Genomic DNA, 26887 nt, shown 5'->3' with positions numbered 1-26887 from the left:
AGTAGGAGTGGTCAGGGGGGAAAAGTGGGACTGACTACCCAGGGCCCCAGTGGGGAGGGGGGCCCTTCATGGGCCTGAAATAAAAATGTATTTCTTATTTTGCTTTTTTCTCTAAGTTATAACCACAATAAGAAAACTAAAATTGTCTGAATAAATAAACAAACATTCAGAATTCCTTTCTGGAAACAATGTGGAGTCTGTCTCAAAGGCCCCTCTCTCCCCCCCTGCTTCAACTGTCTGAAAGGTGTGTATATTACAAAGTTTAATTTATTTTTGAACTATGAGGAAATATTACAGTGATTATTTATCTAAAATAAAGCATATTTGTTTTATGGGTCATTTGTGTGATGGAGGTGGGGGTCATAGAAATTTTCCGGGTTAGTTTGGGCCGCGGTAGGGGTCCAATGTGATATCTTTTCATGGGGCCCGGAGTTCCTGGCGGCGACCCTGGGAGCGATACCCAGGGCCCCAATGAAATGAAATGGCCCTGTTTTTTTTAAAGGTGGTACTTAAACACACTTTCTTCAGGTAAGATGAACCAATATAACTTTTACTGATGGAGGAAGGAAAGTGAATAAGACCTGATGCAAATTACAGTTTAACGATCAAGACAAGTGTGGCCATATCTGATTAAATTAACGCCATTAGCATTTCTCATTTGATAATGTAATAATGTAGCAAAACAATTAACAACATTTAAACTTTGGCCTGAAGAACATCTCTTATTAGTCATTGAAATGATTTGATTCTGAAACTTTAATCTGAAGGGCAAATCTGTTGTCTTCCGGTTGAACTCTAACTAACTTGACCCTTGCTTTTATGCAACCTCTCAAAACACTTCAACAAGCTGCTGTTATGACACAGAGCCCCGGTGGTATGTCACTTTTCTTTGTCAAAGGGTTGGCTTTAAATTCGATGCAATTTTTAAATATCTAGTATCCACATGTTATTGGACACAGCCAGCTGAATTAGATCATTATTATGAGGCTGGCAGACGCACAAATGTCGGCCAAACAGAGTTAACCACGGCTAGCTTTAGTTAGCAGGACAAAGTGTTCCTCCTGGAAACCCACTGTCGCTTTCTGCGCTTTTTGACTTTGTTTCAATCATCAGGATTCGTGTGCACACTCAACGGGGACTACACGGCTGATTGCATAGCTTCAGGAAGTAACTATTATGTATTAAAACGTGTGAACATCCAGCATTAAGATGGACTTAACACGCCCCCAAGAAGAAACACTTTCTGTTTCATGTTTCTGCAGGTTTTCAAACAGGTGCAAGGATCAGTAGTTTGTGTTTTTATTTCCTGTTAAAGTCCCTTTTGCTAAAATATTGAACCCGCCTCCTGTCCTGTGTCCTAAGCGTGTCAACAAATGATGTCAAAACTGCTGACAGCTTTCTTTTCATTCAGTACGTTTAAAGGCAAATGAAAAGACGACACGTTGTTTTCAATGACATGTTTACATTTAACAGGCATATATACAGAGAGTATTTACATATTCTTGAAATGGAAGACCAGTTCAGAAAGTTAGTACAATCTATTTTGTTTTCAATATAATATTTAAATATATATTCAATTACCCAGTTTTACAAGGTTAAAATATGTTCCTGCAGCCATTTTTGTGGGATTATTTCCGAGAAGCCAATTATGTTTATAACAGATATTGTTAATATGCTTTATTCTTGGAGTATTCCCAAGTATGTTATGACAAAAAGAAAAATACAAATGATCAACAATTCAACCAAGCTCACTGCCTCAAGTGCCATTAAAAAAAAAAAGCCAGATCATGTTCCATCAGAAGGAGTTTTACGGTGTTCACAGAGTTTAATATAAATATATTCAAGATGTTGTGAGGTTTCGTTCGGATCTGTTATATTTTGATTTCTAATTTTCTCACCACATCTCATGTAAAAGCCTTTATTTGATTTTATGGTGAATGGACTTGAGCTTATATAATGCTTTTCTAGTCTTCTGACTACTCAAAGTGCTTTTACACCTCAGGTCACACCCACTCATTCACACCCTGATGGTAGTGATCGCTATGTAGTATCATCCATCAGAAGTAACTAATCCCATTCATACACCGCCACTGAAGCAGCGGGAGCAATTCAGGGTTAAGTGTCTTGCCCAAGGACACATCGGACATGTTGCTCAGCCGGGGATCGAACCCTCGACCTTCCGGTTGAGAGGAGACGACTCTACCAACTGAGCCACAGATGCCCTATATCTGATTTTAACATGTTGTCTACTCTGCACAGGTTGTCTGTGTGGAACCCCAGATAATTCCCATCATGCAGTTGGAGGCTCAGCTGCGTCTATGTCAGAGTTGTCTTTGGTGCTGCAGGAGCGGGCTGCGTATGATCTCGCAGAGCTATAGACACAGGTAAACTGTGTGTGTGTGTGTGTTGAATTTAATATACACTTTATTTAATTTAGTTTATAAGTATATTTTTAATGTTTCACATACTATTTAATAATATAATTAAAAGTATTTATTCTTTTAGTATGGCTTGTGTGCGGTGGTGCAGTGGTTAGTGCTTTTACCTCACCGCAAGAAGGCCCTTGGTGTGAATCCCCTTTGAACAGGGCTTCTCCCCGTGTGTGTGTGTGTGTAAGTTCCCCCTCAGCTCCAGCCCCCCACAACCCCGAACGGGAAAAAGCAGTGTGGATGTTTGATGGATGGATGCTTTATGTGGAAGGTTTATTGCCCATTTGTTTTTGTTATTTCTCTCCACAGAAAAGCTGTGAACTACTATGACCTCCTGGGAGTCAAATCCAATGCCAGCTTGGAGGAAATTAAACATGCATTTTTTGACAAATCTAAGAAGGTAAGTCATAATTTAACAAGCTATGCGTTGACGTTAAGAAACCATGTGGCCACACGAGGGCAGCATTTCACAGCATAGTTTCTACTCCAGAACTTTTCTCACAGAGGGCTTCCTGGCTGTTTGTTTTCACATTGTGGCTCCCAGTGTCAATAAGGATGTGCATGTGTATTTACCTTGTGGTTTTGGCAGAAGCGAGGGGTTAGACAACTCGCCCCTTTACAGATAAACAAGGTTATATATATGGTTCAGTTGCATGCATCGTTTTCAGAGAAAGAAAGAAAACATTTTGCTTTTAAATAGAAGTAATCAAGACGAGCAGAGAATCATTTGGTGGGTTTTAGTCGGTAGATCTCATCAACGTTACCGGTCCTCTCATCCTGCAGCTACATCCAGACAGTGACCCATCCAACCCAGCGCTGCACAGCCAGTTTGTGGAGCTGAACGAGGCCTACAGAGTGCTGAGCAAGAATGTGAGCAGGAAAGAATACGACTACAAAGTCAGACATCCATATGGTGGCGGCCAAGTCTTCAGATCTACCTCCAGTCACACCAGCCACAGAGCCAGGTGAAGCTACAGTCTGCCAGCTTGTGCTCGATTATTTTGTCTTATGTAACCTGGCCTTCCTCCACAGTCTTTAACAGTTTGTTCATGTGCAGATGTTTTTAATTCAGCCAATATTCTTTTGCAGAAAGACAAGTTTGTCTTCCTGTAAGACTCTCATCTGTCATTATTGTGAGGACTGAACAACTGAAACCTCCAACACTGCAGAATAAATCAGTGATTTCCCAAAGACTGAAATTAATGTTGTCCAGAATTTTCTGATGTATATCCCCAAATATTCCATAATAAAGGTGCTGCAGAGTTTGACGCTTCAGGTTGTTGTCCTGCCATATGCACACAAATACAAATTGACTTTTGACAACTTTTCTTCCCAGAGAAGTCAGGCTTCAATGTAGTCTTTTTTTTTTAACGTTTGTCCTATTTGTCCTTTGATATCACCATCCAATCACCATCCTGCTACTTTACCATCAGTACGGATGCCCAGGAGAGCCAGCGTTACTGGGAGCAGTTTAATCAGTCTCACACACAGGAGATGACAGCAGAGGAATGGGAGAGGAGGAGGAGGAGGAACTACCGCCTGGTGGGCTACTGCATCGTCACCATGTTGCTCAGCATTGGGGTCCACGTCGTCTTCTTCAGGTAAAGAACATGACATAATTACTGCGGGTGTTTATTTTTCTTGTTTTTTGGTCTGTGACATATTAACGATATTCCTATCACTTTGTAATGTTTGGGAAACAATTTAAAGGGAAATCATCCATGAATGACTCAGTGAATGATAGAAAGATAAAAATGTATGAAATAAAGAAATGTTGAGTTGTGTTCCTGAGGTTTCTCTGCCAAACATTCACATCCAGATGAACATGTTTGTTTTTCCGCATGCCTCTGTGCCATGTGTCTTGGCACAACCTCCCAGCTAGTTGTATTTGTTTTTACACATTGACTCTGTTTGTGGAGATTCACATCTTTATGATCTGTCTAGCTGTTTTAACAGCTGTACAAACTCATAAATACAACTGAACGTGCAGAGCTGCCTGCCGAGCGACACGTTTTTGGGTTAAGCAAAGTTATTTTTCTTTAAGTGTTTTCTTCAATTGTTTCAGGAAACTGGAAGAAGTTCACACCAACTTCATGGACGAGAAAGATCGTGTCATCACAGAAATTTACAATGAATCCAAAGAGAGGGCTAGGTCAGTGAAAGAACTTTTTAAATGAAACCGTCTTAAGTTTGACGGTAGATCTGATTGATAACAGTGGGTTGCTTTGCTTGGGAGCTGAGTGTGAAGGTACCTTTTTTTTGTTTTGTTTTCCAGGATCAACGGTTTTAAGAAACAGACCGAAATTCTGCGACAGAAACATGCTGACTTTTTGGAGAAATACAAAATCCACAACAGTGGAGATGACAAGTAGGAGGTTCTCCAACTGTGTGATGACTAACAGTGATGACGGGATTTTAAACGGCCTGTGTACTGAATTTGGTACAAGTTTTAGGATTTTAAAGTTTTTATTGAAAGATGTTTCGGAGCTGTTTGTCCTCAGTTGTGAAGACGAGGACTTAAAGACAGACTCATCTGGTCACTTTAGTGTTTTTTTCAGGTTCGAGCTGACCTCGATTGGAGACTGAACTGGTTTGTTGAAGCAGTTATAGATGGTTGTTTAATATTTGAAGTTATGCGACTGTGACAAACCTCTTGGAGCCAAAGTGAACACTGATGAACTACCTTTCCTGAACTCACAGGAACCTGTTATTTATCATCCTCAGCCTTTGTTAGTAATAAAACTGTGTCTCATATTTCAAGTGGAGATGAGAGACAAAATGTATCGCCAATATCTTTCTTGCAGAAAGGAATTTGTACGGATTAAAATACTATCTTTGGGCGCTTTATAATACTGCAGTGTTACTCATAAAGTCAAAAAGTTCCACCAACAATGGTTTCCAAGGAAACTCATTACTCTGCATGTTTACTCATCCCAATTATACTTATTATTACTCATTGACCCCTCCCTGAGCCTGCGTGGTGCACACGATGAAAGATCCTCCACTCTTGAGAAGGAATCTATAAAAGATCAATATAATGACTTCAGAAAAGGGACTATTTTTGTTATGGATTTATTTATAATCAAACTGAATTTAAAGGTGGTTCATAATACGGTTATTTCAACGTGCAGAGACAACATATACCATTTTGCCTTTTAGCTTTTATGTATTAGAGACTTTTGTTCTTTTCCTTTTTTGACTGCTTTACGTCTACGTTAAAGGATTTCATAACAAGACAATTAAAAGATCAACTTGTTCTCATCAATCATTACTTTCCATTTGTCTTACTAACACATTTGCTTCTGGTTTAGTAATTGACCATAAACTCCAGACTCTGTTTGAAACCTCCTCACTTTCTTAACTATATTTATACCACTGTTTAACTTAAAGTACTTTATTGGCCTGTTTTACTAAAACAAACTATTAAAATTGTATCTAACAGTTTATCAATCTTAGGAGAGTAAGCGAGAGGCATCCAGATATAAAGGACGCATTAGAGGATGTGAACTGATCCATTAAACTTCTGATCTCACATTTAGAGCAGCAGATGTCATGAACTGACTCCACATATACAGTACATAGCTTGTCTATTTACATATTTATATTCACATTAAAAAGTTATGACACATTCAAGAGCATGCTGAACAGCTTTTTTTTGCCGGTGACATTGTGGGAAAAATGCTGGTTTCCCTTTTTATTTGCCAAGTATAAAATGATCCTTTGAAATATCATAAATAGCACGTGAAGTGTGTGGTAAGAGAAGAACGTGCCTTTTTCCCCTCTATCTTCTTGTCAGCAGCGGCCCCCGTCCTGAGCCTTCAGCATGAGATAACACATCCATAGATGCATTGCTTACAGACACCCTCACCCTCATGTGGTGTGAGAGTGCCCTGTCATAACCCAAATACACTAGAATGATGTGTGTATTCTTGTCCACACACACGCACACACATACACACACACACAGGATATGCAGCTACTGTACAATAACAGCTCTGGAGCTGCAGTTTCAATTGATGTTTCCTTCAGTGAAATGAGCTTTAATTATGTCATTTTTTGTTATCATTCACATCTTTGCTTTCACTGCTATGATGTCAAGCAAATATGGCTGCTTTAAAAAAGGTCTATAAATACAATTTTGAATCTTAATAAGTGAGAGTTTAGAGTTTGTTGATTGGAATCTATTGGTTATTTCCAGAGGAATGTACTGGAAAGAGTTTCTACATTTCCACAAAGATACATTTTTAAATAACAATCAATAGATTGTATTCTCCATGTTTGTTAAGTGGGACAGTATAACAATAATCATTTCACATTTTCTGACGAGAGACTTTTCTCCATAATTAATTGTCGTACTGTGTAAAATGTAAGAAAGTAGGGAAATCCGAACCACTGTGTTCAAGGTGACATCTTCTCGTTTCTTATTTTATCCAACTAAATGTCTAATCCAATATGTTACGTTTATAATCATAGGGGAATAAGAAACCCAGGAGTAAAAAAAAAAGAGGAAATATCACTGAAAGGATTAATAAATGACCAAATTTCTGTCAAACTAATCCACTAAGAAATTGTTTCAGCTCTTTAAATGCAAGATTTACTAGAATTTAAACCTTGTATCACACCAAAACCCATAAATCATTTAATGCATTAAACTAGAGGGCATGACCTTTGTGTCCTCTTGACACCTGGAGCACATTCTCCACTTGCGATGGGCACCTAGGGGCACCCTGACCCCCCACTTTTGTACCAATAGAGAAGCTGCACCTGTATCCAGTGCGCGTGTCCCGTTTGGAAAAAGTTGGCAGCGCAATGATTACGCTGCGTGCGTCTCAAGGGCAAAGGAAATGAGGAAACCGATCACAACAACTAATGAGGACTGCTACCTCTCCAGACCTCTCTCTATCTGTCTGCTGCTCTGCCGGCTCTATTGAATCTGCGCTGCCATGTCAGTGCAGGATGTCACTCTAGTCACATTTAGGAGGATAAAAAACGGGAAGATGCGCCTGGAGGGGAAACGTCACATTTTCAGAGGGAGCGACAGTGTGGAGCTGTGAGCGAGCAGGGGAGACGAATATGCGACACGTCGGTCCAAAAGCTTCGCATCTCTACCAGATAAAACGTCCTGTAGCTGGATAATGATATTTTTCAAGAACACAGAGGATTTTGTGATCGCAGCACGTTTCAGCGGGAATCTGGATGGTCCTCCAGTCACGCCGACCCGGACCCCCTCACCGGTTTCATGGGATCAGGACCAATAGACTGATAGGCTAGTGCCCTGAATTGCTGGGAGGTGTCACTCAAAGTTTAAATAAGTCTCATCCAATTTTCAAGATCCTAACGTCATGGTGCTTCGGTTAGATATTCATTTACTATTAGTCTACCTACTATTACTGTGTGTATGTAAACATTTCTGGAGGGAGGACTATTTTAGAACCGCCTGTGTCTGTACCTAATTAATATAACAAAGTATTAGTAGAGATCAGTAGAGTTTAGATTGGCTCCTGATGTAATTCGGACAAGAATTTAGTCTGTAATGCCACAACATAAAGTTTTTATCCCAACACTAAGGATGCCACCCTGGGTGTCCTTTCACGGACGGGAGACTGGAGAATGAAAGCTGGATTTCTGCGTCTTTCATCGGACACAGAGCTGAACTAAGGAAACGCTCGGACCATTATTTTGGAATGGTCCAAAAAATATTTTTTGCGTGCCCCTTGGACTCCTGCACAATGGGGATTATGCTTCAAGTTATTCTAGGAATGTTTCAATTCCTTCTGCTCACCAGAATACCGACGTCCCAGGCCAAGGTATGTAGCCTATAGGTCTATGTATTTTACCCCAAAGACTGCATGTCTCAAGTGGTCAGCCACCAGTTACGAGCTTGTGCGGATTTATTTATGGTTTGTATTGATGTTCCCTTGATTGGCAGAAGAAAAATCTTTTTTTGAATGAAGGTGGTCTGGTGAAGAACATGTGGGACTCTGAGGAAGTTATCCCCTAGGTCAGTGACACCTGTCACTTTAGGTCCAGTCAGCCCCATAAAGATTGCATTAGTAGTCTACTCTATATAAGTTTGTCAATGGTGCTAAGTGTTCAATGTATCCTATACAACGAAATATTACATTGTGTTAAGAAAACAGCCAAAGTTTTGTAGATTCATTGGCCACCAAGAACAACTTTTGGGCTGGCAGGTTGTGGAAAATCCTCCTCCTGCTAACCTGGTGTTAGCTTAGACTAATACATTAAGAAAATAGGATTTATAAAAAAGGATTAGGCTTCATTCAATTACAAGATGACATGAAAGAAATCATAAAATAATGCTGGTGAATTTGCTTACTGATTTTCTTACAGAGTGTCGCAAATACCCCTTCATTTAGCTTAGTTTACCATAGAAACAGGAAGTTACCTTTATCCTGTCTGTCTAAATGTAACAAAAGATGCCTTCTCGCACCTCTAAAGCTATTGGCATGTATAATAACCAGCACAACAAAATGTCAAAATAAGGGGACTTTTCTTTGCCATTAGCCTTCTGAAGTTCTTGCTGGCAACTTTACAAATCATTCTGGCCAAGAAATGGTCCTGCTGTATTTAGAATCAATTAGAATTGAATACGTTTTGGCATATTTCCTAAGATGTTGTAACGCTTGTTAGCTATGTATTACCAGTGTGAGTGGGCCAAGGTAGCTTTTCCTTTTTTGTCTAAGCTTAGCAACTGCTAGCTGTAGATTTAGGCCTACTTAACACCAGAGTTGTAATTTTCATCTAACCATCAGCAAAAAAAGGGAATGAGATTATTTCATATATTTTAACTAAAGATTTAATTTCTTAACAAGGACTGACCGTCTGTATTCCTGTTGGACTAAAGAGCGAGCTTTAAAATCCTGTTTCATGCAGGCAAAATACAGGCAACCTTAAAGTTGCCAGGTCATTAATCAAGTAACTTAGCCTACAGCTGCAACTGAGTATTATCTTCAGTATTAATGGATATGTAGAGTATTTTCTTTATTGATCAATAAGTCTAACACTTATTTGTGCTGTTTCATTGCATTAACTCATTGTTTTATTGAAATTGGATACATTTTTGTGATTTGTTTTGTCTTTTTTTATAGAGTATTACTATGATTATTTATAGACTTAACATTTGTATTATTATAATTCAAAAATTAGGTTATGACCATAATCATTAATAGAAAATGACTGGTTGTCCATCATATGACACAGTGGCTCATTTTCACACACACACACACACACACAGAGGCAGGAGCACATACACAGAGAGCTTCATGTGCTGGTTTCTTTTATTTATGTCTGGAGACTTGTATCAGGAACAGGCAGTGCTCTGAAGCAGTGCAGAATTCAGCCCTGACTTTGTGCAGTTGTATGTTTTAGTGATGCATCATTGTAGACACTACATGGCACGCAGTAACGAGCACCAAAAAGACTCCTCACCTGCTCACAGCTGCCGGCTCTCACCCGAGACTGTCTGCTTTCATGCCATCTGTCTCTCTGGCAGCACATTTCCAAAAAGGGGTCATCCCTTTTTCATCTAGTTAGTGTTGAAGATCAGTGTGGGTAAGATGGTGTATAGTTTAAGGGCACACACATGCATAGAAACACACTCTCTTGTCCCATTTGTACAATGTGCCTAAGTAGGGCTGGGAGTTAGACTGAGCCGGCAGCAACACCAGTACAGATGGCACTGGGTTGGCACTTAGAAGTGCGTGTGTGTTTGTGTGCCACCTCCTTGCAAATATGTCTGCCAAAAGAAGCTAATCTTATCCCCATCGAAAAGACGGATACAAAAAAGACACACACTTACTCAATCCCACAGTCCTAGCTTAATTTAGAATCAATGTGGGCATACACTGTCTGTGTGTGTGTGTGTGTGTGTGTGTGTGTGTGTGTGTGTGTGTGTGTGTCTGTGTGTGTGTGTGTCTGTGTGTCTGTGTGTGTGTGTGTGTCTGTGTGTCTGTGTGTGTGTGTGGGTTGAAGGGGGTGGCGCAGTTAAAAGGGGGCAACTGGACAAAGTCTACATTCCCTTACAAGTGGCCTTGGTCGTCACAACACTTACACACACAAATGCACACACACACGCACACAGGCCCAATAATGGTAGTGTTTATTAGGGAGCTATCAAAATCAGTATCTCTTTCTGTGTGTTCTTGTGGAAGTGTTACAGTTATTAGACCTTTTACTTTGGAGTACAAAAAATAAGCATTTTCTCAATCCCTTTCAAAAGTAAATAACAGTATATTGTGTTATCAACACAACTCAGATTAGCTTGTTCATACTTCTGTTAAATACTCCCTGTGACTGATTTGACATCTTAAAATGAATTCTTATAAATGAATGTGTTAGAAAAATGTCATTGTTGCTCCTAGCTGGTTTAGTAGAAGCAAGATAAACTACTTTATAAACTTTTCTGTGTGTAGGTTCAGTCCTGTGCTCTCCAGCTGAGAGGTGGGGCCCGTGAAAGGGTAAAAAAAGGTAGACTTTAGGCTTTAGATGATGGGTTTCATTCTTAACCTTTCTTTACATGAGCTGTTTTGGAAATCTGAAAACATGGGATACAATTCTTCTGTCTTAAAAACACATTTATTCAAATAAATGACAAGTTTAGAGGGAATAAAAGTCCTTTATGAAAACCTTCTTTCATGGTAGCCCAAATACTAGTTTATGAACCATTGGTATAATATTGAATCATATGTTACTTCACAAGGCTTTATACCCACCAGAAATCCCAGTGTCAGTGTTTTATGGTGTTCCTCTCAACTATTGAACCAAATTGTAGAAACCGCCGAGCAGCAGGCTTGATTTATTCATTCAACAGTGTTTTTGAATGAAATGTCTTTAGACATGAACTATAGTTGTACAATAAATGTAGTAGAGTTAAAAGTAGAATATGTTTATTTGAAAAATTGTGAACTCTTCTCCACCGTAGTATTTCTTTAAAGCAACATTCTCCGAAACATTCTGAAATCAACACCAACACATACATAGTGCTAAATACTGTGGTTGCTCAAATCGAAGCTGGCTCCATAAGTTGATTATTTGACGCCAATGTTAAATTGTTTAACTAAACGGCTTGAATTTTATTGTACAACAATTAGTGACCAAGTAATCTGATTGGACAAGAGGTATGCTGTGAGTGATGATAAAAATTACAACAGCATTGGGACTTTTGACTATGTGTATCACGCAGCCTCAGACAGATGTTCTGAGTTGTGTTGATGGGGTCAAATAAATGAGTCAGTTAACAAAACATAATAATCTATTGATAGTTATTGCTTTTACTACTAGACTATATCCTGCTTGTAGAACTGTTGTTGAAATGCCCCCTACCAAAAAAGAAAAAAAGGGGTGAGCCAAAGTGCATCACGCTGACCGCCCAAAGGAAGAGAGAGCCTCTGACTTAGAAAAAATATATTATCACTAAAGCAACTATCAATCCTAGAACTGCCAATATGAAGACCTCTGGATTTGTAAGAAACAACAGCACGTCATCGGCATATAAAGAGATTTCACAAGTTTGACAGGCAATGAAGAAGGGGTGTGTCAAATAGCGTCTGCCAAAGGCTCAATGGCAATTTCCTAACAATAGAGGGGACAGAGAGCATCCCTGTCTTGTACCCCAGCCTAGGCCAAAATAAGACGATATATTGCCATTTGTTAGGACAGCAGATAATAGGTTTTTGTATGTTAACTTCACCCAGCTAATACATGTGTCCCCTAGGTCCAGTATCTCCAGAGTTGAAAAGAGATAGGGCCACCGATAAACGCTTTCTCTGCGTCCTGAATAACAACTATACAGTCTCATTTGTCAGATTGGGAAAGCTGACATACATTCAGAAGATTCCTCATATTTTAATGACTATTTGTAATTGCAGGCAGGACTGTTTCTTGTTTGTATGTTTTAATTCATCATATAGTGAATTAAAGAAGAGTCTGTTTTGAGAGTCAGCGATACCAGCTAGATTTATCATGACAAAGTCCCAGAGATGTTGTACTCTGTATCAGCACTCATGCCTCTTGTCCAATAAGAATGCTTGGTTTGAACTATCTGTTGTATCACTCATTACATTATCATGTGCGTGGCTCGTCAGTTACAGCTGCACACTAACTGTAACATTTACTGTTAATAAATCCAGTGGCGGGTCCTCTCACTATCTTCCATTGTGGGGCGTCTTAAAGTGTTTCAACAGCTGTAATCAGCTGTGACAGAGCTGAGGGCAAAGGTAGCAGGTACAACCCCTTCAAAAACGTAGAGCACAGGCATTTTCAGTGAAAGGCTCAGAGAGACCCATGGGCCCCCTTTGTACAGGAAACATTTCACAACACTGCCTTAAATGATACATGTGTGTTTGATGTAGCTGTCAAACTACTGGAGACCTGCTCCTATTATCCAGCATGTGAGTGTATGTGTGTCTCTGTCAGTGTTATAGTTGATGAATAGGCTTTTTCATTTGCACTGATGTTTAGACAATAGAAGGAATTTCAATTCTTGGCTTTTGACATTATTTATAGACTAAACAGTTAAATGGCAGGTTAACCAATAATAGTTACTTATGTTCCAACTATGAAGTTAAGTTTTTTTAGGCCCAGATCCATCTTTATAGTTCGGGTTTTACGTTTTTTTCCCCTCAAAGTTTTCAACTTTTTTTTTACTTGATGATGATAAAATGTTGCATATACAGTACATTCACGGTATAAATCACAGGAGTCTGCGTGTCATCCTCGACAGCACACTATCATTCCAAGCTCACAGCAATAATGTCACCCGGCCCGCTTATTTCCATCTTGGTAACATTAATCGCCTCCGCCCGTCCCTCACTCCCAGCAGTACTGCCATCCTCGTCAACACCCTCGTTACATCCCGCATTGACTACTGCAACTCCCTTCTCTTTGGTCTCCCTCTCAAGTCCATCCACAAACTTCAACTGGTCCAGAACTCTGCCGCTCGCATCATCACCAGAACGCCCTCTGTTAATCACATCACCCCTGTCCTACAGCAGCTTCATTGGCTCCCGGTTAAACATCGCATCACCTTCAAAATTCCTTCAAGGCCATCCACAACCTCGCTCCGCTTTACCTCTCTGAACTCCTGCCCATCAACACACCTACCCGCACTCTCAGGTCTTCACCCACTGCACCACCCACCCGCCTGTCCACCATGGGGGGTCCAGGGCCTTCAGCCGCTCTGCCCCCCACCTCTGGAACTCCCTCCCACCACAAATCCGTAATATCGACTCTCTCTCCATTTTCAAATCTCATCTCAAAACACATCTTTTTAAACTGGCATATTCAGTCTGATCATTCTCCACCCGGTCTCATAACTCCATTACATCCTGTACATTTGTGTTTTTAATGTTAATTTTATCGTTGTGTTGTTACTTTGTTGTTTTTATCTCTGCTCTGTAAGGTGACCTTGAGAGTTTTGAAAGGCGCCTTTAAATAAAATGTGTTATTATCTTATTATTACAGTTGGCATATATCAGGAAATCGTTTTTTTCTTTATTTAAATAGACAACATTTTTTTTACGCTACACTTCAGGGTCATGTGTTTGCTATCACTTGTCATTGAAACTTTAAACTTATCGTCACAGTACTTTTCCCACTTAATCTTTCATCACTGTTATTTCTCCCTCCAGCTTGCACACTGGCGGCCGGCAGACTCCTCGAAATCCAGGGAAGGTCGAGAAGGCATGTAGTCCCGGTTTCTGCAAATGATGCTGCTGCATGATTTCTTAGAGCTGAAAAATTAAATCATGACTGTGTGGATTTTACTTTCTCCTCAGTGCGGCGGTGGTTGGAGGTCTACTCAAGAAGCGGCTGTGAGCCCCGTGAAACTCTGGTAGAGGTTTGGCGGGAGTTGCCGGGGGAGACGCACCATCTCTTTGTCCCATCCTGCGTGTCAGTGAGGCGATGTGGCGGCTGCTGCTCTGATGAGGCCCTGGAGTGTGTTCCCTCGCTCACACACACACTCACCATGGAGGTATACACACTCAATCTCTAACTAATCAGTGCCGAGGATTGACATTTGTAAATGAGATAATCTTTATGTGAGTTTTTTTCTGATATGTGTAGCTGATGAGAACCTCCTTCATGAAACACGAGCTCATTGAGCTGCCCTTCATCGAGCACAGCCAGTGTGAGTGCAGGTAATAAAACATTCTGTCACTGTCTGTATTCAAGGATGTGTTGTTTACTTGTTGTTCACTGACCTCTCTGACTCTGCACTTTTACACTGACACTGTCTGTTTAATTTGTGTGCAGATTGAAAGAAGAATTTCAGCCAACACCTACTACAAGGTAACACATTTTCATTTCCATATTTTTCTATTTTTTCTTTCCTTACTCATGGGTAAATCTTAATCTCTCCTCTAAAGATCATGTTTAAGTGTGTGTGTGTGTGTGTGTGTGTGTGTGTGTGTGTGTGTGTGTGTGTGTGTGTGTGTGTGTGTGTGTGTGTGTGTGTGTGTGTGTGTGTGTGTGTGTGTGTGTGTGTGTGTGTGTGTGTGTGTGTGTGTGTGTGTTTGTGTTTCTGCAAATGTTCAGGACAAAAAAAATATATAATCACATCATCAATACCATGTAAATCAATGAAACACATCAGGGTTTGCTGCCCAGGCATGGTTATGATTAAACATAGGGTGGACTTGCAGGTTAACCAGCACCAGTCCAAAGGGTTACCCTTGGGCCTCACATGGTTGACCGTGCGCCCCGTATACTGTATCAAGTCTGAGTTTTCATGCAGCAGCCTGGCATCCTGTTAACCCTGGCCCTTTGCTGAATGTCAAACCCTGTCTGTATAAGCCCTGTCTTTCTCATTGGCTGTACTCTATTTACAGTATTAGGTAAATTATGCCTAAACAATCTGTTGAAAAAACAATAAAACCCCAAAATAAAAACACCAGTAGGACACCAATAAAAAGACAGACCTTTAATACTGTTCATTTTGAAGCCCACTGTCAAATGCCTTTGATGTAACATAGACATTGTCTCCCAAGCAGTTTCTTGTTCAATACCCCAAAGTCAAAACTGCTAGTTTTGACTTGCGACTGTTAAAAATCAAAATTCAAAAATCAATTTTAAAGTAAAGACATTTGAACCTTTTAAAAGTTGATTCTAACTCCTGATTTGTTGTCATGAAAAGATTCAAACATAATAGAAAGCTGTGATGTTTTCCATCAAAATAACTGCATGTAGGTCAACTTGTGTTTTTATGGATAAGAATTTTTGTTCAGGTGGTTTACAGTTGAATACTGTTACAGGGACATTTCGGTTTTGTCCATGTTGTTTGTTTGTGTACCCCAAACCAGGCAATCATATAATTGCATCTTTAATGTTTATGTCCCGCTACTTCCTGTTAGGATTTGTACATAAATAAAGGATTCCAATGTATGTGTGCGTATCCAGACTTTTATCAAGTTGATGTGTATGAGTGGATTTGGTTTAGTTGTATCTGTACATGTATCTTGTGTACACTCTTTATGTGTTAGTATTAATGTGTGTGAATGTTTTTAAGTGTGTGTGAGCATTTGTTTCTGTGTGTGTGTGTGTGTGTGTGTGTGTGTTTGCCCCTTAGTGAGTTAGTATCTGTGTGACTCTCTCCCAGCATCCCCAGGGACAGCCCGCATCCTGTTGTCACCATAGTGATGATTTTATCTCCCCTGCCATGTGCTCTCTCACAGATTGACGGAGCAGAGTCACGCATCCATGATAGAAAATAGGAGCTCCAAAAAACAACAGCAGCAGCAGAGACGGTTAATAATGTCAGGGCTGAGCTGGTGAACGCTGTACCCATAATTTAATAGAGTTGAATTCAGTTTGAAGCAGATTAGAATAAAGAGACAGGGAAGTTAAACAAGGTCAGACACAAACGCAGAGCTAACAACATACTATGTCCAGAAGAGTGACACTTGCCCCAAGTTTCTTGGGAGTACATGAGAACATAATCATCGGCTTCTGGTTATTAATCCAAGATGATCAGAAACATTTGAATAAGTCTGCTTGTTTACACTGTATGTGTTCCCACACAAAGGTCTGCTGTGCTCAATAAATGTTTGTGATTATGGACGGAATAAGAGCGCCTTTAGATTTTTTAATTTTAAGATTACCTAAACTGATGGGACTACTTAAAACACACAAAAACTTCACTTAAACAATGATTACATGACGTAGAAGAGGAGTTAAAGCTCGTGTGAGGAACTTGCAGTTTGTGTTGATTTTGATGGTCTTCTTTGCTTTTGTAGGTCATATAAAGGCATTAGTATTAATTTCCACCTGTTTAATATGAAACCTGTATAAAAGCCTGTTTAAATAAATCCTGCTTTAAAGCAGCAAAAACAATCAATTACAAGTCAAACTCTTGCATTCAAAATGATGTTTAACTAATATTAGTTATATTTGGGAAAAAACACTTAAAACCCAAGCTTAAATCACTACAAGTTTCTGCTAAAAGAATTGTAGGAATGCACATGTGAAAAAGAGTTCAAAGTCAATCTGTACTATTAGCTTCCTGTTTGGAAAAGGAGATTTATCATGTTTGCTTTAGGACATTACTTGAAAGCTTTGCATTTGTGAAAATAACAGTTTGACATGAAATACATACTTGCTTGTATTGTTTGACATGTCTTGGTAATTTAGTGCAGATACGAAACCTGAGAGTCCTTTTACAAAGTTTATTATTGTGAAATAAAAGAAGTCACATCCTTTTCAAATATTAAATCAATGAGTTAAGAATTCTGCCTAAATAAGAAACAGACTACAAATTGTCAAAATTGTGACTTAAATCAGAAACTGTCTGATCAAAGCATAAGACAAGAAAAACAGTACGAAAAAGATTAAACTGGAACATGCAGCTCAATGGGATCATATGAGGCTACATTAGATGTATTAAATATATTCACTCAGGAGGTGAAGATCAAGTGTTTCGGTTTTGATTTGAACATGTTTAACATATTGTGTATCTGATATTCACAGACCTTCAGTGAAGCCAACAAGAAAAGACAAGAAAAAAGGAAGAGGAAAGTCCAGACAGAAGACACCTGGAGCTATCAGAGCTGCGTAAGTATAATATTCAGGACGCTTATGTGATTGTTTTCACTCAATGACTTAGTTTAAAAGTTACTGTCAGTATTTTCTAGATTCGGTTTTATTCAGGGTAAATGTTATAACAGAAACAAAAACTAGGTTATCTGGTTATTCTGAAGGTCAATTTGTTTTACAGCTGAAGTACTCAAGGTCTCACACACAGACACACGCACACACACACACACACACACACACACACACACACACACACACACACACACACACACACACACACACACACACACACACACACACACACACACACACACACACACACACTGAACTGACGTCACCTTTGTTGACAATACATAGAGAGAATGTATATCATGAAGACCATAACCCTAGCCAAGGAACAAAATAACAAGACTTGTACACATTGGTCACATTATTTCTTCCTCATATTTGATCAAACTCACTTTGAGGATTCACCTCTGTGTAATATTAAGAACATACGACTTTTCTAAACTATTCTCATATATTTAGTAGTTACTGCAATGTTTCTCAACTCAGGGTCCTCAGAGAAATGGGGAATATTTAGTTTACATTTTATTTAATTGACTTAAAGTTGACTTAATGGAAAATGAGAGTTCTGTTCATAGGTGTTGCATTCTTTACGATTAAGATTAAGATTTACTTTATTGATCCCTGCAAGGGGAAATTTCTGTTTTTACACTCTGTAAGTCATGCAACACACACATAGGCTGACATATACACACATGCAGAAACAGGATCCTGTGGACATGCACTAATGGAGAGATGTCAGAGTGACGGAGCTGCCCACAGCGGGCGCTCCTGTACTGTCCTGTACCCTTTACTGTTTATCTGCTAAATCTACAGTTGATAAAGTTATGGAACAACAACATTGTTTCTGTTCGATATCCCTGAAACCACATCAGCAATAGGTCTACAGTCTTATGTGAATTAATTTGAGAGTCAGTTTTGGGGTCCACTAAAATCATTGAGAACAAAAGAGTTAGTGTGTTGAGTTATAAGACATGAATCTATTTTATTACTCTGGAAAAGGTAAGTAGGACACTAAAATAAGATTTTGAAACTGTTAACCTATAACACTGTGATCTGACAGGAACAGGTGAGTTTGGTGCATTTTGGTTTTTCTGCATCAACCATCATTCAGTCCTGGGCTGAGGAGTATGAGTCATCCCTCTTCTCCTCACTGCTTTTCGTCCCCTTCACTTTCTGTCTGTCGTTTTCTAGCCTCCGAGGGCCAGAGGTGGTTTGATGTCCCTCAGCACCCATCCATCACTCAGAACTGCCTTTATTCAGATTCTGGCAGGGGTGAAATCTGTGTAATTTGCTCTTAAATACCACCTCCTCTGTCCATGCCAGCGGCAGGCGTGGTCATCAGAACTAGAACAAAGATGGCCCCTCTCCGCCTCATTAAGTCACTTCATTAAGACTGCCAGCCTGTCGGGAAGGCTGGGGCAGAACCAGCTCCCGTTAATAGACCAAATGACGCGGGCGACTTTCTCAGAGCTGGAGAAACGGAGTGTCTTGAGGGGAAACTGGAGGCCTCATGAAGGCAACTAAGTGACCATAGCCATGGAAACAGACAGAAAAACGGACCCGACAGAAAGAGCAGAAAGTTTGTCTCGGTTAAAGAAACAGTATCCCACATTAGTCACACATCTCCCACACACTGAACCGTGTCGGTTTGTTTCAGTCTGACAATGTGCAGGTTTAAACAAGCTTGCGTTTCAGGTTTAGATTATGCTCCCGACATGGGCCGGGATCAACAGCAAAGTAGAAACACACTTTCGGACCATGAATTTATCCAATAGCATGACACATAAATGGTAGTCGGTCTTCCTGTCTAAAGATTTGGCACTGCAAGTTCAAAGAGAAAGATCTTTACAACTATGGGATGGAACTTCTTTACATTTGAACAGTCATCATGGTCCCCTCATGATGAGGCCAACAGACTTAGATGAACCGCTGACCTTACCTGAAGTGTCGACGTTCACAGCGTTGTCTTTTTACTAAAAGGATGAATCATTTCCTGATAAATGAAACATTTCAGTCGATTCTCGTTCATCTATCAACATAGTTTGGTCAGATATTTAATTTCCAGCACTCCTGTTTATAATCAAAAGACTGCAAAACTGAAGAAAAAAATCCCACCAGCTTTATCTGGTATTTATTGCTAAGCTTATATCGGCATGCTTATATGTAGCACCAAGATGGAGACAATCATTGCTGCTCAACATGTTTGAATCTTAATTGTGATGTCATGTGACTGTGCTGATGTTAGCATAGACATTGTGATACCACGTTAGCATGCTGTCTTTAGTATTGAACCCAAAGCATGACTCTGGCTTAATACAGGCTCACATAATTGTTTGCATATCCGTAGATTCATTCCTTGATAAATTCTGCCACTATCAACGCTGTTCTTTCACCCCTCTTCCATCCAGGACCAACGCTCCCCCAACTCTTCCTCCCCAATCCTCTACTCCTCCATCTCCTCCTCCCACCAGCTTCTCCCCCTCTTCCTCTCCCTCTCCATCGCCATCTCAGAGGCCTCGATGTCGCCCCTGCAGAGGCAGGAAGTGGGCTTTGGATGAGACTTCTTGTCAGTGTCGCTGCACCATCAGAGAAGAGAGCTGCAGCCGTAAAAACCGGAGGCTCAACCATCAGCGCTGCAGGTCAGTCCTCGAGAAAAAAGCAATATAATCTATTGCATCAATAAAATAAAATACATTCTTTTTGGTTTAGAAACTTACAAATATTTGACTAGAAAGCAGAGCAAAGACAGGACTGTGAGTATTGAAAATTAGATTCAAACAAATAATTTCAATACACAAGCAAGCTTAACCTGCATGGGGCGCCGGTGAAATAATGGTTACGGTCCTCAAAGCTGTCAGCCTGGAATCCAACCTGTGGCTTTTAGACAAATGTCATTCCCCGCTCTCCCTCCCTGATTTTCCTACTCACTGTCCTATCGCTCTAATAGAGGTATAAAAAAGCACAAGAATAAATCTTAATAAAACAAAAACTTTGACCTGCGTCATGCTGCGCTCAACATAGATAGAAGAAGTACTCTCTTGCTCCAGAAAGTTTCAACTAGAAATACCCAGTGAGGTTGAGATCTTTGGCTATTAGATGTTTATTTGTGGTTGAAACCTGTAAATAGTTCATATGGAAACCACATCCAACAGACATATGAAAGGCAATACAAAACCACCAAAACCACCTAAATATCAGAATTTACTTATGAAATTGCAGAAATTTAGGGCCAGCATTTAAATTACACATGTCAAGTGTTTTTAAGAGAACCATTAAACTCCAGGTTGCTTCAGTGCGGGTCCAGAGATGTTTTGAACTGTTTGTTTCAGGACGCTCATTACGTGCAAATTAAGCAGGTCCTCCTTGAATCTTTGTCTGTTAAGAAAGATTGTCCGCAAAGAAAATCCAAGCATGTATTATCATTTAATCTTGATGGTAGTTGTATTTTAATAATTTTTCTCATATATATAATTTTTTTTCTTCTAGTGTCTGTATTGTTGTTCCCATGCATATCTATCTGTAGGATCTTGGAATTTCCCACCTGTGACTAATAAAGTATTTCTGAGTCAGATTTTATCTGTGAATCAGCCCTCAAACTGTTTAACTCCATGTCAAATCCTTGATCTCGTCAACATTTTTTGTTCCAGGTGTGATGCTATGAGGACTTGATGTGTCCATCAACAACCATTTCACCTGCTATTCTCCATCAACTCCGCCAATTCATCGCCCACTCTGAGCATCAGTGCCATGGAGCACACAGCTGAACATCGGGGACCTCAGACTGAAGGAAATATTAACAGAAGCACACATCAGACCCTGTAGTAGCACAATCGTTTAGGATCAAGTGCAGCATTACAGCCCGAATATAGATCTACATATATGTGTCTGTTCGTGCAACAAAGCATCTTGTCTCTCCCTCGCTTCTGTCCGTCCACATGCATGTACATACATGTAGAGCTATAAAAACCCATCCCAGCAGTGGAGGGATGAAAAGGAAGCACAGTGTTGTCTATGAAACAGTCTATGAAATCTTTCTTGGAGGAAATCACTGCCAAATGAAATGTGCTCCTGCTCTGCTGCTGTTTGGAGGTTTGACTGTGAGAAGTTCTTTTGGTCTTAAGTTGAACTTAAAGACATAAGAGGACAATGGACCATTTTAAATCTATCACTACACAAGAAAAAAGGACACGAAGAGAACTGGACTTCAGCAGGAGATTAGATTTTTTTTTCACTGTAAACGGCACATGGAGATGGATCCCAGGTTGAAGTTAAGGGCATTTTTTGTGGATACATCCACAAGGACACGGGACATGCACATGAACCGGCACCCCAGTGTGCGTGGACCTATAGTCTTGCTGAATGCTGGGAGGTGAGCGTATCTGTGTGGTCTCGGCACTGAAAGACCCCGATGGGATACCCCTGCAGCCGTTCACTCTCTTTCAAAGTGTCTGACCACAGGCTGGCTCTCCAAGCCGATTTCCAGCATTTGTTTAATTTGGGCCTTTTGTCTCCATCTTTCCTGCCCTCCCGGATTGAAAGCAGTCGCTTTGCCTCTCTTTGCGTCTCTTTTAGGCAGTGAGGAGAATGACAATAATGAGGGGGCTGGCGGCTGTCCACTGCTTCACACACAAACATTCACACTTTTAATGCCAGGAACACAGGCGACACTGCTAATGCAGACACACACAGGCTCACCCACTCTGTTCTGTAGCAGACACACATGCATATTTCCACACATCATGCAATGTGAAATTAATGCAGGTATAGCTTTTGTTTCTACCTAGTGTATGTCAGTGTATGTACTTTATACAATTTACTGTAAGGTCTTCATTTGATTTTTTTATTATATATTCCACTGTTTTATATTTTATTATAATTGCGTTGAGTTGATTGAAAAGATATTGTGTATATTGCAGAATGTGTCTTTGTTTTGTTGTGTTCATCTTTAATCCGTCTGCATAAAGAGTCACACTGGGTGGCCGCCTATGAACACAGTCAGCATCTAAACCGATACCCAAACGTATTGAATTTAAACAGAGACGGCTCACACAGGCCACAAACGGGAGACTATATACATTATAATGTGTAATTCAAACAATCAGTGGGGCAGTGTTGTCCGCAGCAGCACATACAAACCAAGCAAACAGCAGTTCCCAGTGCACTGAAAGGAAAACATGGCTGTTATTGTTGCATGTTAGAGCCGGGATGGAAAGAGTATAATTCATTTAGAACATAACTTGTTTATATTCTGACTGAATCTCACGGTTTAACTCCATGTTAGTTCATGACTGTTTGGATGCTGGGTGGGCAAGAGGATTTGAACTGTGACTGTTTCAGAAAGGACGAGGTCTGGAGCAGCTTGTCAGTCAGCGTGACGGGATAAATCCAGAGCTCAGAGGACCCATAATGGCTGGTCACACAGTTTAGAACCTTTGTCTCCTGTTAAATCTTTCAAAAACATTTCAACAGTGACGTCTGAGCTCCATGACAAACAGTAGCTTTGAAAGTCAATGATTCATGTTTGTCATATGATCCTTTTGATTGTCACAGCAGTCTACAGTTGGAATTATCTGTGTCAGCCTCTAGCAGAAGAAGTGTGTTTCAGTGATAAGCTCTGTATTTATACTATCCTGAGATAATATTTTTTATCACGCTGAGTCAATTGTTCAGTGTTTGTTATTACTGTCTATCAATGCTTCAATCACTACCTCTATATCACAGCAGATTAATGACCAAGTATTAGAGCATTGTTGTTACTTTCTCTGTGTTTTTCATATTTAGCAATAAGCATAGTCTCCAGTGTAGTTATGGAGCTAGAGCGTATCTGTAGTGATAATCATTAGTAAAGAGGAACGTATAGGAGTTGTTTTTTTTGTGTGAGTCGTAATCATCTGAAGGGAAGCGGTTTCATAAGAGGTGAACTGAACTGATCCTCTGAGTACAGACCATAGACTGTACATACAAATGGACAACATGCCTCAGACTCCTCCTGTTCGACAAGATGAAGCCAAAATACCCTTGTGACAGGCGCTGGCATATTGCAAAGTTGCAGTCTGCGCAGTAGGCACAAGCAGGAAGAGCCATGGCATTGACGTCACCCTGCTCACCCTAACGAAAAAACACTTTTAAATGAGTGTTAGAAGGCAAATATTAGGAAACTGCATAAGTCGACAGAGCTGTCAATTATGGCATTTTATACATATTTATAGCATCAAATGACTTATTAAAAATAACCTCAGAAAAATGTTTGAATAAAAATCGGTATGATAATTACTATCACAAAGTAATATGGATTTGTGAAAATAATGTTTTTATATGCGATTCGATTCTTTATTTTGACCCATGTCACACCTGTTAACAGAGAGGAGGCGGGGTTGTATGGCCTCTAATCCTGCCAATCAGTAGGAAGAGCTCTACATTTTTTGGCCTCACTTAAGGCGAATTGTTCTGCTGTCCATTTTTTATTGCAGTCTATGGCACAGACCAGACACTGTGCAACAACGAGGAACAGGAGAGTGTTTCCCAAACCATTTGTAGCCTTTATCTTTTATTTTCCTTCCTTGGTGAAGAATATATGTGAAGATTAATACCACCCTGATTACTTTATAGTAAGTATAAGGTTTGAACCACCAGTCCGTTATCTTAGATTATTTTAGCATAGCAGAACTTTAAAGACCCATCAGCTAACAAAAGTCTCTTTAGATTAGTCTGCATTAAAACCAAAGAGGAGAATAACAAACGTGTCGCTTTAAAAGGGACGATGTGCGGTATTGTTTGTTTGCCTTTAATCCAGCAGAGACTTTAGGAAGTCACTGCTCCCTTCCAGGATACAGTCCTACAAAAAAAACCTTATACACTGAGTTTTACACAGCCTTAACATGCAGGAAGTGAAGTATTCATAACTGGAAGGCAAGGTTTGCTCTTTTTACACATAGCTAGGCAATGTGTTTACCTTTGTTTCCAGTCATGCTACGTTAAGATAAGCTAACTCACTACTGGGCTGTCTAGGTGGTTTTGTGAAGACATGAGAGTGCCTGGCCTGTTGCTTTTGTACAGAACTAGCTGTTTCCTCTTGTTTCAAGCCTGTATGCTAAGCAAAGCTAACTGGTTGCTATAGTGTATCTTGTGGGGTTTAACGGAGAGACTTGAACGTTTTATCAAGCTCCACATCTAATTCTTAGCAAGAAAGAAAAAAAAGCCATTAACCCCAATATTTAAAATAATCCATTAAAGTCTTAACTCCCTAGCAGCCATTTATGCTCATGAACGTATTGTTGTTTTTTTAATCCCCAGTTGTATTTCTTTGATTGATTATATTTTATTTTTTGAGCAAGCAAATAAATGTTTTGGGAAACTTGAGAGTCCTTACACCAGAATAAAGTGAAATTTTGTTTGAGATTGCAAAGCACATGCTGTACATGCTGTAGTCCTTTGAAAAAGAAAAAAAAGTCTGTTTAAGGTAGAAGCCAAGAAGCAAGTGGACTCATTCTGAAAAGCTCCACTCATGTAGACGTGTACGACATATCAAAGACATTCCACCTGAAAGACTTGTGCTGCTGAAATAAGCTTTCTATAGGAGCTCCTGCAGCTCTTTGTTTGACCATTTGTTTTTATTTCAGTCCAAACTCTGACCAATATGAGCCAAAACAAAATATCAATTTAGAAATGCATTTTATGTCCCATCATTACAGTATCACACCTCTTTCATTCAAATGTGCAGATCCTGTGTCAGCAGTATGAAACATCAGTGTGCTTTGTATCGGCACAGTCTAGTGTTGTTTAATGCTAGCCCTGTTCTAGCCTCCAGTGTCTTAGCCTATAGAGACCCCTAATTAAACTATGTATCATTTTATAATCTCTAATATCCACTTTGTGTATGACGTAGTACATACTTAACAAATGTATTTGTACTTCACTTTAGCTGTAACTTTGCAATGAATCTCCTCTCTGCAAATACATTATACTCCTGTAGCCTATCTATAAAGATAAAACTACACTCTTTCTTTGCTGCTACACCATTTGTGCCCTATTATCATGTCTTTGTAGAAAACAATGCAGTTTTATGTTGTATAAGCATATAAATGCTAAATATTAGATTTAATGTCCACATCAACGTGTATACTGCATTGTCATATATGTTGAAACTGAAACCAGAATACAACAGTGATGTTACAGATGTTAATAAAGGAAATGTCTTATTTTTCATATAAACCTCTCGTTTTCTTCCTGTCAGTGTTTATTTTCACTGCTGTCTATGTAATGTCCTCATCTCCCCCACCTCTTTGTTTTAATCTTTCCTTTGACATTAATGAAAGGTAAACACACACTTTTGATTACAGTGACACCCTGGGAGGCTGGTACAGTGTGTGACGTGAGGTGGTGTTATGAGACATAATATTGTTCTCTCTCCTCCTCTCAGTCGTGCTGCTGAGTCAGAAGCTGGTCGAGTACAAAGGTGTGCAGACCAACACTGTGTGGCATAAAGTTCAATGAGGAGTCACTGATGCTGCTTTAAATTTCCTACTCAACTACATGTCAGGAGGAAATATTGTACTTTTGAATTACAATTACAGAAAATAGAACTGTGTTAGGTCTAACCTTTCCTTCAATGCATCCTTACACCAGGTGAAAATAGTCAAACACAAGCTTAAACATATAGTATACAAAACATAATAAAATACATCCAATTAAAATGTATGTACCAGAGTTACCCGCTGTAAACTGATCAGCTACATGACACTGTTAAGGTGATAATAGATCATGTATGTTATTAGCTTTTTCATTTTACCATCGTGACGAGAGGAGAGGAGAGGAGAGGTGAGGAGAGGAGAGGAGAGGAGAGGTGACGAGAGGAGAGGAGAGGAGAGGAGAGGAGAGGTGAGGAGAGGAGAGGAGCGGAGAGGAGAGGAGAGGAGAGGTGACGAGAGGAGAGGAGAGGAGAGGAGAGGAGAGGAGAGATAAATGCTGCTGCCACCGTATCTGTCTGGAAGGGCATTATGCCAGTACTAAATATAGCTTTAAGATTAGGGGAAAAGAGAGCGAATAGAGAAAAGGACGGAGTGAGTCATGCATCATGATACAGAGAAGATGCATTTACTCCAAAATCTGCTTTTTAAAGCTCTGCACTCCTCAGAAATCCTCAGAAACGTTATCCAACCAATGAATAATAGAAGAGGAGATGAAATAATCCTTGCACATATTACCATGTGGCACTTCAACTGTTTTTTCTAAGTTCTAAGTACATTTCATGCATACATTCAACTTCCTCATATGTCAGCCTCCCTGTGTGCCTCCCTGCATCCTTCTGCACACCTCCCTTCATCCATCTCCTTGTCTCTACC

At 39.9% G+C, this 26887-nt stretch overlaps 2 protein-coding genes across 2 annotated transcripts; both read left to right on the top strand.

Moving 5' to 3' along the window:
- Nucleotides 1–793: 793 nt before the first annotated feature.
- Nucleotides 794–5694, top strand: dnajc4 (DnaJ (Hsp40) homolog, subfamily C, member 4). The gene is made up of 7 exons (XM_061048305.1): nt 794–874; nt 2260–2384; nt 2739–2829; nt 3213–3394; nt 3863–4030; nt 4495–4581; nt 4705–5694. The coding sequence occupies exons 2-7, from the start codon at nt 2293–2295 to the stop codon at nt 4799–4801; spliced, it is 717 nt and encodes a 238-aa protein (XP_060904288.1). The 5' UTR covers nt 794–874; nt 2260–2292; the 3' UTR covers nt 4802–5694.
- A 1542-nt stretch (nt 5695–7236) lies between these two features.
- vegfba (vascular endothelial growth factor Ba) lies at nt 7237–25757 on the top strand. The gene is made up of 8 exons (XM_061048304.1): nt 7237–8236; nt 14078–14129; nt 14225–14421; nt 14514–14587; nt 14703–14738; nt 17412–17495; nt 19955–20185; nt 21194–25757. Exons 1-8 carry the CDS (start codon nt 8114–8116, stop codon nt 21213–21215), a joined length of 819 nt encoding a protein of 272 aa, XP_060904287.1. The 5' UTR covers nt 7237–8113; the 3' UTR covers nt 21216–25757.
- Nucleotides 25758–26887: the final 1130 nt, after the last annotated feature.

The sequence above is a fragment of the Labrus mixtus genome, chromosome 10 (assembly GCF_963584025.1).
Source record: "Labrus mixtus chromosome 10, fLabMix1.1, whole genome shotgun sequence".
In the NCBI taxonomy this organism is placed as follows: Eukaryota; Metazoa; Chordata; class Actinopteri; order Labriformes; family Labridae; genus Labrus; species Labrus mixtus.
The sequence above is the reverse complement of the archived record's forward strand: the minus strand, read 5'-3'. Positions and strand labels throughout refer to the sequence as shown.